Here is a 13,265-nt window from a genome sequence, read left to right on the forward strand (position 1 = left end):
GAATAAATTGGCAAAAAATAAATACATTTACAATTCGGTGAACTGTCTTGTGCAAGTTCTAAATTGACACAATACCTGTTAGCAAACGTGTCAGCTAGAGGTGACTTGCAGGAGCTTGCAGGGATCTGTGGTCTTGCATGATGTCTACATTGATACTAATTTACATGTTCGAATCTGAGTAAATACAGATGAATATATTGATAAAAGTCACCTTGTCCAAGAGAGATTTACATGGTTATCAAAACATCACGCCAGGGTAAGCCTACACAAACACAGCCCTTTTTTAAGTGTTTCTTATTCCCTATGGGAAAAATAAATGGTGGAAAAACAATTGGAACCATTTCTCTGTTTGACCGCTAGGGTTTATGGGTATCCACTGTGGTGCTCTATAGCCGGCTGTATACATTCGCTTTAGACGGTAAGATGAAACGACTCAATATCGCCATCTTTGGGGCTAATTTCAACCCAATATAACAGCACATTGCCATATTGTATGAATTAAAGAATATGATACGTCAAAATCATTGTGTTTCATACAGTATTCTCCACATAATCAAGATACGTAGTAGATGTTGAATTGATAAGACAAGAAAACTGATTATAGGAATTTATTATTGACTGGGAACTGATGCAACTTCGAGGCAACTTGGAATTTCATTTTACTACTGTCCATTTCCTCGTAGCACAGATGCATACAGTGCATTCAGAAACTATTCAAACCCATTGACTTTTTCCACATTTTGTTAAGTTACAGCCTTATTTGAAAATGTATTAAATCGTTTTTTCCCCCTCATCAATCTACACACAATACCCTATAATGACAAAGCAAAAACTGTTTTTTAGAAATGTTTGCAAGTGTATTAAAAAAAACAAAAAAAAACACATTTACATAATTATTCACACCCTTTACTCAGTGCTTTGTTGAAGCACCTTTGGCAGTGATTACAGCCTTGAGTCTTCTTGGGTATGATGCTTCAAGCTTGGCACACCTGTATTTAGGGAATTTCTCCCATTCTTCTCTGCAGATCTCCGCAAGCTCTGTCAGGTTGGATGGGGATCGTTGCTGCACAGCTATCTTAAGGTCTTTCCAGAGATGTTCAATCGGGTACATGTCTGGACTCTGGCATTCAGGCCAAAGACTTCAATCATGGATTCATCAGACCAGAGAATCTTGTTTCTCATGGTCTGAGAGTACTTTAGGTGCCTTTTGGCAAACTCTAAGTGGGCTGTCATGTGCCTTTTACTGAGGGAGTGGCTTACATCTGGCTACTCCACCATAAAGGCCTGATTGGAGTGCTGCAGAGATGGTTGTCCTTCTGGAAGATTCTCCCATCTCCACAGAGGAAGCTCTGGAGCTCTGTCAGAGTGACCATCGGATTCTTGGTCACCTCCCTGAACAAGGACCTTCTCCCCCGATCGCTCAGTTTGGGTGGGCGGACAGCTTTAAGATGAGTCTTGGTTGTTCCCAACTTCTTCCATTTCAGAATGATGGAGGCCACTGTGTTCTTGGGGATCTTCAATGCTTCCGAAATGTTTTGGTACCGTTCCCCAGAGCTGTGCCTCAACATTCTCCTGTCTCAGCGTTCTATGGACAATTCCTTCGACCTCATGGCTTAGTTTTTGATCTGACATGCACTGTCAACTGTGGGCCCTTTTATGAACAGGTGTGTGCCTTTCCAAATCATGTCCAATCAATTATATTTACCAGAGGTGGAATCCAATCAAGTTGTAGAAACATGATCAATGGAAACAGGATTCACCTGACCTCAATTTCAAATCTCATAGCAAAGGGTCTGAATAGTTATGTAAATAAGGTATTTCTGTTTTTTATTTTTAATAAATGAGATTTTTTTTCTTCTAAAAACCTGTTTTCACTTTGTCATTATGGGGTATTGGGAGTAGATTGATGCGGGAAAAAAATGCATTTAATACATTTTAGAAGAAGGCTGTAACGTAACAAAAATGGGTCTGAATGCTTTCCGAATTGTTACCTTTCCTGCCTAGCCTCCAGACTGTAGTCGGAGCGGTTCAGAGGAGCCTTCACTTGATAGCTCCAGAGCCAGAGAAATTTACGGATGCTCTGGACCATAGAGAGGAGGAGGAAGAGGCACGATCTGTTGCGACCATTCTAGCCAATGAGAAGGCAGACACGCGTGTGAATAACAGACACCGACTAGTTAGTTATCTCAGTCATATGGCTATATGGTAAAAATTCATGAAAACAAACATTTGGTTTTTGGTCTTAATTTAAGTTTAGCGTTAGGTACAAAATTAGCAGTGTGGTTAAGGTTAGGTTTACAATAACATTTGTGTTTGATGTAACTAGTGACGACCAGGCACAACTCCGATAGGTGCATTCTTAAATTCACTCTAGTTATCTACTCCGATTTCAGAGCACTCTTGTCTGAGTGTGGCAGAGCACAGAGTAACTGTTGAATTTACGAACACGCAACACCCATTGAATATGATCGGCGTCAGTAAAAATGTAATTGTTGCCAGCAGCACAGTTACAGTCACTAAAACTCTAGATGAAAACAGCCTAACCTGCCTTGCTGGGCCTAGTAAAATGGCCAGAGTGAGGTATTCTCTCATTTGTGTTGGGAAGTAGCTTGCAAGCTAGTCAATTTTAGCCAATTAGTTTGGGTGCTTGACTGCTATTGTGTGGTCAGAACGCTCGGATCATCCCTACTCCTTTACCAACAGACAATTTTACAACTCTCTGAATTTAGGAACGACCCAGAGCACACTGGAGGCAATTTACGAACGCACCCAGTGGTTTTTCTCAAAGTAGCCGGGGTGTAACGTGTCCTACTTATATCAGTACACTCATAACAACCCAATCATTAGGAACTTATATTCGAACAAATAAGTCATAAAATGTTTTGTTAACCAAATTCGACACTCATTGAGCTCCATACAAAACTCGTTAGGCGAGCGAAAAAACGCCACCTGCTGGAGATGACAGATTTTGGCCCCAGTTATCTCTCTCGCTTTGCCTTTTCCCCTCTGCTTGTAGTAAGAGAAGTTTGTCCCTCTTCGTGATCTGTCCGGTGTTCCAGAAGCGACGGTTGCTGGTGTATTGGACGTTCATATATATGTGTACTAGTGGCAAAGATGGAGAGGGACACCACAATTAGGAGAATAAAATCCTTATACGGGACGCAAAACAATGTATCGGAAAATAAGAATGACTCTCAGGATCAACGTGGAATCAACGGCTGCAGTGAAGTAAAAAAGAAGCCTGAAGTGAGCTTGTACCTGCTACACGAAGGCGTCGGAGTGGCACTGGTGACTGTATTCATTCTGGTGCTGTGGGGAGTTGTTCATTTATCATTACAGCAGCTAGTCATTGGAAAATCTACTGGCGAGTTCAATGCTATCAGGGCAAGGTAAATCTTGATACTGTTGTCAATTGAATTGTAGATAGCTATATTCTCAACAAGTTGCATATATAGAATCTCTGATATTAGCCGAACGTTAACGTTACTTCTTCCATTGCGATCACTTCCAGTTTGCAATACGGCGTTAACGACCCCGGTGTGTGAGATAAACAACTAGAGGAAAGGTTATCTCAGAGTTGGTTCCACCTAGCTACGCTACAAGCCACTGGTACTAGTTGTCATTCTAGGAAACCCATGTCAGGTGTCGCTAGGGTGTAGCTAACGGTCGGTTCATAATAGGAGGGAGTGGCGGTGGAAGTATAAAATAATCCTTCTCCATTGTTTCTTGACAGTTTGTGGCGCTGACATAGTCTGTCTGAACATGTCAATAGTGAAGAAATATCAGACACAAATAGACCAATTATGCTCTACATTTGAATAATTGTAGCATAACACCATTTTCTAAAGGAACTACTTATTTTATTTCCTACATTCCTGTAATAAATATATACAAGGCTGCTTTTCAGGTAATCAGAGAGCAGTTGGATGCTTATTTGATAAAATCCTGCTTTATGACACTACTAGGTAGAGAGATGTAGACACATAAGCCTGATGAATGTGTCAGATGGGACACATACAGTAAGTGATATAATCTGAGGGCAACCCTAAAGCTAACATACAGGAAAGGAAACCACCTGGAGTCATTAAGGACACTACAGTCTACCTAGACCTAGCCACACCCACACAGTCCATGTCGAGTTCTCTTTAGTGGAGGAAGGGAATTGAAGGGGTGGGGACAATATCTATTAGCCTTATGAAAGTGTCAAATAATGTGACACCTACGTAATCTGAGGGCAAACCTACCAGACATAGGCTACAGGTAAGGAATTCATCTGGAGTCATTTGGATTTTACAGTCTAGTTGACCTAGCCAAAGCCAAACAGTCCATGGGGAATTCTTCCTGTTTTTAGTGGCATAAGGGAAGTGGTAGTCTGGTTCCAGATCTGTTTGTGCTGTATTGCCAACTCCTGTGGTGACTAAACTGTTTGGCTCCTTGACAATGACCATATGTGTTGGCATGACAGCTGAAACAGATTTGGGACCAGGCTAGGGAAGGGGTGGGGGTGAGGGTCTACATAGGCTACCTCAATGTAAACTACCACATAGGCCCTGTGGAATGTCAAATGACCTACAGCCTTATTGGTGGGGATCTTATTGTAGCTGCCAGAATTTTTGCAAACCGAAAAAGCAGAAAGGAAACAGGAAAGGCTTTGTCTCTAAAAAAAATGGCTAAACAGGCTCTACAGTAGGCTATTTACAGTACTGATATGACTAGGCCAACAGTACGGGATGACAGAAGACATATCCCACTTCAAAACATTGCCATGATGCCTCACAATGTTTTAACTCTTCTAATATTATTATACACAACAAAACGTAACATACGTCAGGTCAAAAGGGATGATAATATTAGGCCTAGCCTACATTTGGAAGTTATTAGCTATGCTTGCTGAAAGCAAAGCACAACTTTAGAAACTGTTCATACTTATTAAAATTACTTTATCAAAATGATTGAAATGAAACTTGATAGAAACTGCAGATGTAGTAGGCCTTTACTGAACATGTGTCACCTGATTTGCTGACTCACACCCTGCATGCCTTTCCCTTTCTACCAGGAAGCACCTGGAGCGTATCACCAGCGTCGGTCCCCGTCCCACGGGCAGCCCGGAGAATGAGGTCTTAACGGTTAACTTCCTGCTAGAGCAGATTGAGCACATCAAGGCCGACAGCGCCTCAGGACCCCACTCTGTCACTGTGGACGTCCAGCGACCCACAGGCTCCTTCAGCATTGACTTCCTGGGAGGGTTCACCTCCTACTACGACCGGGTCAGCAACATCGCTGTCCGCCTGGAGCCCAAGGCTGGGGCTCAGCACCTCATGCTGGCCAACTGCCACTTTGACTCTGTGGCCAACAGTCCAGGTACAATACAACACAACCAATTAGTCTTTATTATATCTTAGGATTTATTATTCACCACTCCTGGGACACCATACACACCATACACACACACGATAACACAACCATGGTTTTCACACACAACAGGCCGAATACAATCACTATCTCTAGCTATGACCAGGCCTGGGTCTGCTTCCCTTACATTTCATTTAGTGCATACAATCTTGTCTGTGTGACTAGTGTTGTTAGATACAGTTACATTACTGAAGAGAATAGCTAAAAGACATGTTATGTAAGGCACAAATGGTTGAGTGTATGACTGATTGACAGAGATGTTTGTTATTTAGGTCAAGACAGTAAGCAACAGTAGTAGTGGTGGTGTACTGTAGTTTAACCACAGTTGGGTGGGGAGGTCCTATTAGTTCATACAGTAATGTGAACGCAAAATCATCATATTAAAGAACAGAAACATGTTCTCTACATATGTATAACCCCTAAGGCGTCCCAGCCTAAACAGCTCCGTAGAGTTGGCGCACATATTATGACAACCTTTTGGACTTCGGTGAGATTTTATTTCCGGCTGTTTGGCCACTCAAAGTTTTTTCTGGAGGCAAGATGAATTTCAGAGCTGAAGTCTACACCCCTTAGTCGGTGATTGGTCAACAGTAGGGATTCTTGAATAAAGTATTTTCTGTCATTCAACGAGGTGACGACTCATTTTCATGCACCTTTTTTCATTGAGAAATACTGCACCGAACATTTTAGTTAGATATAAAAATTGCGCGACTAAGATCTCTTCTGGCAAAAATGTCAAAGTTAATGACAAATTGCTTGAGTTATCTTAGATTCATTCTGACTATTTTGAAGAAGTGTATAGAGGCTAGAGGTCGACCGACTAATCGGAATGGCCGATTTCAAGTTTTCATAACAATCGTAAATCGGTATTTTTGGACACCGATTTGGCTGATTTTACACCTTTATTTAACTAGGCAAGTCAGTTAAGAACACATTCTTATTTTCAATGACGGCTTAGGAACGGTGGGTTAACTGCCTTGTTCAGGGGCAGAACGACATATTTTTACCTTGTTGGCTCGGGAATTCGTTTATGCAACCTTCCGGTTACTAGTCCAACGATCTAACCACCTGCCTTACATTGCACTCCACGTGGAGCCTGCGTGGCAGGCTCACTACCTGTTACGCGAGGGCAGCAAGAAGCCAAGGTAAATTGCTAGCTAGCATAAAACCTGCATATTTAGTTAATATTGCCTGCTAACATGAATTTCTTATAACTAGGGAAATTGTGTCACTTCTCTTCCGTTCCGTGAAAGCAGTCAGGGTATATGCAGCAGTTTGGGGCCGCCTGGCTCGTTGCGAACTGTGTGAAGTCCATTTCTTCCTAACAAAGACCGTAATTAATTTGCCAGAATTGTACATAATTATGACATAACATTGAAGGTTGTACAATGTAACAGCAATATTTAGACTTATGGATGCCACCCGTTAGATAAAATACGGAACGGTTCCGTATTTCACTGAAAGAATAAACGTTTTGTTTTTGAAATGATAGTTTTCGGATTCGACCATATTAATGACCAAAGGCTCGTATTTCTGTGTGTTATTATGTTATAATTAAGTCTATAATTTGGTATTTATAGAGCAGTCTGACTGAGCGATGGTAGGCAGCAGCAGTCTCGTACACATTCATTCAAACAGCACTTTCCTGCGTTTTGCCAGCATTCTTCGCAATGCTTCAAGCATTGCGCTGTTAATGACTTCAAGCCTATCAACTCCCGAGATTAGGCTGGTGTAACCAATGTGAAATGGCTAGCTAGTTAGCGGGGTGCGCGCTAATAGCATTTCAATCGGTGACGTCACTCGCTCTGAGACTTGGAGTAGTTGTTCCCCTTGCGGCGGCCTTTGTGGTGCGAAGGGTAACGATGCTTCGAGGGTGGCTGTTGTCGATGTGTTCCTGGTTCGAGCCCAGGTAGGGGCGAGGAGAGGGCCGGAAGCTATACTGTTACACTGGCAATACTAAAGTGCCTATAAGAACATCCAATAGTCTAAGGTATATGAAATACAAATGGTATAGAGAGAAATAGTCCTATAATTCCTATAATAACTACAACCTAAAACTTCTTACCTGGGAATATTGAGACTCATGTTAAAAGGAACCACCATCATGTTCTGAGCAAGGAACTTAAACGTTAGCTTTTTTACATGGCACATATTGCACTTTTACTTTCTTCTCCCAACACTTTGTTTTTGCATTATTTAAACCAAATTGAACATGCTTCATTATTTATTTGAGGCTAAATTGATTTTATTGATGTATTATATTAAGTTCAAATAAGTGTTCATTCAGTATTGTTGTAATTGTCATTATTACAAATATATTGAAAAATCGTCCCGATTAATCGGCATCGGCTTTTTTGGCCCTCCAATAATCGGTATCGGTATCAGCTGCGGTGTCTCAAATTGGACAAACGATACCATTGCCGCTTTCTTTTCTGGTTTTTCAAGTGACGGTCTTTTAAGGGATTACGGCTATGCGCCAGCCGAATTGAAGCATGCTGACGCCTTTACTCTCCATTAAATGTAATTACACCATCATTATATCCCTGAAAACCGAGAGGACAAAACAGGCTACAACTTACAGTCCAACATGGTGCAAACCAAGAATAGTTTCAGACTGAATCTCAGATTCAGCCTACATACAGTTCTCCAACTATAATTCATTCCCCATAACCCCTGAAGAGAAATGAATGTTCTCTAAAGTCTGAACATGAAGTTCTGTACCTTAAACCATGAGATTGATACCAGAAGAGGTGGTTAAATACATTGGATGGGGAGCAAGAAAATAAACACAACCCAGGCATTGGCATGTTTCCTTCCTCCCTGGCTTCCACATACTCTCAGAAAGAGGAAGCTGGATTCAGGAATTCAAAACATGCCCATTGTGGGGGGAAAAAAACAGAAGAAATAATTAGCACATGCATTGTCCCATGTGATGCTTGTTCTCTGTGCAAGCAAGGCCCAATGGGGAAGTGTGTGTGAACAGGGAGGAAGCAACGGTCACCTGTTTGCTTTGTTTAACACACAGACACACACACACATGAGCCCGCGCACTCACATAGACATACGCTGTCGATATAACACACTACACATACTACACGCGCACACACACACACACACATTTCTGAGGGTAACAAGACTACTGTGTTTTGACAACATTAGTTGTGGCACGGCACTCGAGTCGATCTGGTTCAGACTGAACAGGCCACCATGTTTCTGGCTCCTCCCCTGACCGGCCTGCCCGCTACGCAGGGCTGGATCATACGATTCTCTTTCTGCCTCTCCCTCTTACTCTCTCTCTTATTCTGTCTTTTACTCTCCCTCTCGCTCCCTCCCTTCTTACTCAATGTGTCGATGTGAGTCATTTGAAGATATACTGTAGCAGCCTATATATCACATATCATTGAGTATAAATATTCCCATACTAAGTATAGCCTAGGCTCCAAGTCAATAGCGTTCCTAGGCCTACAATAAATATCATCCTCCTCAGTCCCTGATTAGCTGCTGTAGTTGTTGGGTGTTTCAGTAAAAAACATTGACCTGGTTAGTACTCATTGTTGTCCTTGAGGGCATGTGTTGTTTCTACCTTCATAAGAAAGAGAACCTGCTCGACAGGAAATCTCTAGGCAGGTCTTGACTTCTTGTTTTGGGTTTTCCTCCTTCAATGTTTTTCTTTCCCATATAAACTCAGCAAAAAAGAAACGTCTTCTCACTGTCAACTGCGTTTATTTTCAGCAAACTTAGCGTGTAAATATTTGTATGAACATAACAAGATTCAACAACTGAGACATAAACTGAACAAGTTCCACAGACATGTGACTAACAGAAATGGAATAATGTGTCCCTAGACAAAGGGGGGGTCAAAATCAAAAGTAACAGTCAGTATCTGGTGTGGCCACCAGCTGCATTAAGTACTGCAGCGCATCTCCTCCTCATGGACATGGCAGAACACTGACATTCCTGTCTTGCAGGAAATGTCACACAGAGCGAGCAGTATAGTTGGTGGCATTGTCATCCTGGAGGGTTATGTCAGGATGAGCCTGCAGGAAGGGTACCACATGAGGGAGGAGGATGTCTTCCCTGTAACGCACAGCGTTGAGATTGCCTGCAATGACAACAAGCTCAGTCCGATGATGCTGTGACACACCGCCCCAGACCATGACGGACCCACCACCTCCAAATCGATCCCGCTCCAGAGTACAGGTCTCAGTGAAACGCTCTTTCCTTCGACGATAAACGCAAATCCGACCATCACCCCTGGTGAGACAAGACCGCGACTTGTTAGTGAAGAGCACTTTTTGCCAGTCCTGTCTGGTCCAGCGACGGTGGGTTTGTGCCCATAGGCGATGTTGTTGCCGGTGATGTCTGGTGAGGACCTGCCTTACAACAGGCCTACAAGCCCTCAGTCCAGCCTCTCTCAGCCTATTGCGGAAAGTCTGAGCACTGATGGAAGGATTGTGCGTTCCTGGTGTAACTCGGGCAGTTGTTGTTGCCATCCTGTATCTGTCCCGCAGGTGTGATGTTCGGATGTACCGATCCTGTGCAGGTGTTGTTACACGTGGTCTGCCACTGTGAGGACGATCAGCTGTCCATCCCGTCTCCCTGTAGCGCTGTCTTGGGCGTCTCACAGTACGGACATTGCAATTTATTGCCCTGGCCACATCTGCAGTCCTCATGCCTCCTTGCCACATGCCTGAGGCACGTTCAAGCAGATGAGCAGGGACCCTGGGCATCTTTCTTTTGGTGTTTTTCAGAGTCCGTAGAAATGCCTCTTTAGTGTCCTAAGTTTTCATAACTGTGACCTTAATTGCCTACCATCTGTAAGCTGTTAGTGTCTTAACGACCGTTCCACAGGTGCATGTTCATGAATTCTTTATGGTTCATTGAACAAGCATGGGAAACAGTGTTTAAACTCTTTACAATGCAGATCTGTGAAGTTATTTGGATTTTTATGAATTCTCTTTGAAAGACAGGGTCCTGAAAAAGGGACGTTTCTTTTTTTGCTGAGTTTAGAATACCGAACAATCAACAACAATAGAATACCGGACAGTCAACAACAATAGAATACCGGACAGTCAACAACAATAGAATACCGGACAGTCAACAACAATAGAATACCGGACAGTCAACAACAATAGAATACCGGACAGTCAACAACAATAGAATACCGGACAGTCAACAACAATATCGCACTGCAGGATGAGACAGTGGCTAACACAACAGCCACAGTTAACCGTGGAGAGATTTCCTACTGATAGTGAATGGGGCTGGCCAAGTGGGGCAGAAAGTGGAATTCCATCCTCCTTTTGATGTGTCTAGTGAAATTTCACCCTCCTTTTGTGTTTTTTAAAGTTATTAGACGGGGATAGCTTTAGAGTAGAACAGTAGAAGGAGACAGAGAGAGAGTTAGTGGCTAGACCGGCACTGCTGCACCTTGCACCCTGCCGGGTAATATGTGCTCCTGAGTCAACAGCCTGGCAAGAGAGGGGCATTTTACCCTCAGTGCAGCAGTATAGGGACACGGGGCTGAAGGAGGCAGTAGATTGTCTGATGAACAGTTTTAAAAGCCTAAGTAGACTTAAAGTGGTTAGGGTACTGTTGATCTCAATGTGTTGCTTGTCTGATGGTTAGGGAACTGTTGATCTCAATGTGTTGCTTGTCTGATGGTTAGGGAACTGTTGATCTCATTGTGTTGCTTGTCTGATGGTTAGGGAACTGTTGATCTCATTGTGTTGCTTGTCTGATGGTTAGGGTACTGTTGCTATCATTGTGTTGCTTGTCTGATGGTTAGGGAACTGTTGCTATCATTGTGTAGCTTGTCTGATGGTTAGGGTACTGTTGATCTTAATGTGTAGCTTGTCTGATGGTTAGGGTACTGTTGCTATCATTGTGTAGCTTGTCTGATGGTTAGGGAACTGTTGCTATCATTGTGTAGCTTGTCTGATGGTTAGGGAACTGTTGATCTTAATGTGTAGCTTGTCTGATGGTTAGGGAACTGTTGCTATCATTGTCTTGCTTGTCTGATGGTTAGGGAACTGTTGCTATCATTGTGTTGCTTGTCTGATGGTTAGGGAACTGTTGCTATCATTGTGTTGCTTGTCTGATGGTTAGGGAACTGTTGCTATCATTGTGTTGCTTGTCTGATGGTTAGGGAACTGTTGATCTGAATGTGATGCTTGTCTGATGGTTAGGGAACTGTTGCTATCATTGTCTTGCTTGTCTGATGGTTAGGGAACTGTTGCTATCATTGTGTTGCTTGTCTGGTGGTTAGGGAACTGTTGATATCATTGTGTTGCTTGTCTGATGGTTAGGGAACTGTTGATCTCAATGTGTTCCTTGTCTGATGGTTAGGGTACTGTTGCTATCATTGTGTTGCTTGTCTGATGGTTAGGGAACTGTTGCTATCATTGTGTTGCTTGTCTGATGGTTAGGGAACTGTTGCTATCATTGTGTTGCTTGTCTGATGGTTAGGGAACTGTTGATCTCAATGTGTAGCTTGTCTGATGGTTAGGGTACTGTTGATCTCAATGTGTTGCTTGTCTGATGGTTAGGGTACTGTTTATCTCAATGTGTAGCTTGTCTGATGGTTAGGGAACTGTTGATCTCATTGTGTTGCTTGTCTGATGGTTAGGGTACTGTTGATCTCAATGTGTAGCTTGTCTGATGGTTAGGGAACTGTTGCTATCATTGTCTTGCTTGTCTGATGGTTAGGGAACTGTTGCTATCATTGTGTTGCTTGTCTGATGGTTAGGGAACTGTTGCTATCATTGTGTTGCTTGTCTGATGGTTAGGGAACTGTTGCTATCATTGTGTTGCTTGTCTGATGGTTAGGGAACTGTTGATCTGAATGTGATGCTTGTCTGATGGTTAGGGAACTGTTGCTATCATTGTGTTGCTTGTCTGATGGTTAGGGAACTGTTGCTATCATTGTGTTGCTTGTCTGGTGGTTAGGGAACTGTTGATATCATTGTGTTGCTTGTCTGATGGTTAGGGAACTGTTGATCTGAATGTGATGCTTGTCTGATGGTTAGGGAACTGTTGATCTCAATGTGTTCCTTGTCTGATGGTTAGGGTACTGTTGCTATCATTGTGTTGCTTGTCTGATGGTTAGGGAACTGTTGCTATCATTGTGTTGCTTGTCTGATGGTTAGGGAACTGTTGCTATCATTGTGTTGCTTGTCTGATGGTTAGGGAACTGTTGATCTCAATGTGTAGCTTGTCTGATGGTTAGGGTACTGTTGATCTCAATGTGTTGCTTGTCTGATGGTTAGGGTACTGTTTATCTCAATGTGTAGCTTGTCTGATGGTTAGGGAACTGTTGATCTCATTGTGTTGCTTGTCTGATGGTTAGGGTACTGTTGATCTCAATGTGTAGCTTGTCTGATGGTTAGGGTACTGTTGCTATCATTGTGTTGCTTGTCTGATGGTTAGGGAACTGTTGAGCTCAATGTGTTGCTTGTCTGATGGTTAGGGTACTGTTGATCTCAATGTGTAGCTTGTCTGATGGTTAGGGTACTGTTGATCTCAATGTGTTGCTTGTCTGATGGTTAGGGAACTGTTGATCTTAATGTGTAGCTTGTCTGATGGTTAGGGTACTGTTGCTATCATTGTGTTGCTTGTCTGATGGTTAGGGTACTGTTTATCTTAATGTGTAGCTTGTCTGATGGTTAGGGAACTGTTGCTATCATTGTCTTGCTTGTCTGATGGTTAGGGAACTGTTGCTATCATTGTGTTGCTTGTCTGATGGTTAGGGAACTGTTGCTATCATTGTGTTGCTTGTCTGATGGTTAGGGAACTGTTGATCTGAATGTGATGCTTGTCTGATGGTTAGGGAACTGTTGCTATCATTGTCTTGC

General features: G+C 42.7%; 1 protein-coding gene across 1 annotated transcript in view; it reads left to right on the top strand.

Moving 5' to 3' along the window:
* Positions 1–3,020: 3,020 nt before the first annotated feature.
* The window catches only part of LOC129810810 (endoplasmic reticulum metallopeptidase 1-like), a 74,566-nt gene continuing 64,321 nt past the window's right edge, over positions 3,021–13,265 (top strand). The window contains exons 1-2 of the mRNA XM_055861721.1: positions 3,021–3,389; positions 5,057–5,361. Of these exons, the coding sequence (XP_055717696.1) occupies positions 3,115–3,389; positions 5,057–5,361 (580 nt within the window). The 5' untranslated portion in view covers positions 3,021–3,114. The remainder of the gene's footprint in view (positions 3,390–5,056; positions 5,362–13,265) is intronic.

This window comes from Salvelinus fontinalis, chromosome 2 (assembly GCF_029448725.1).
Source record: "Salvelinus fontinalis isolate EN_2023a chromosome 2, ASM2944872v1, whole genome shotgun sequence".
Taxonomy (NCBI): domain Eukaryota; kingdom Metazoa; phylum Chordata; class Actinopteri; order Salmoniformes; family Salmonidae; genus Salvelinus; species Salvelinus fontinalis.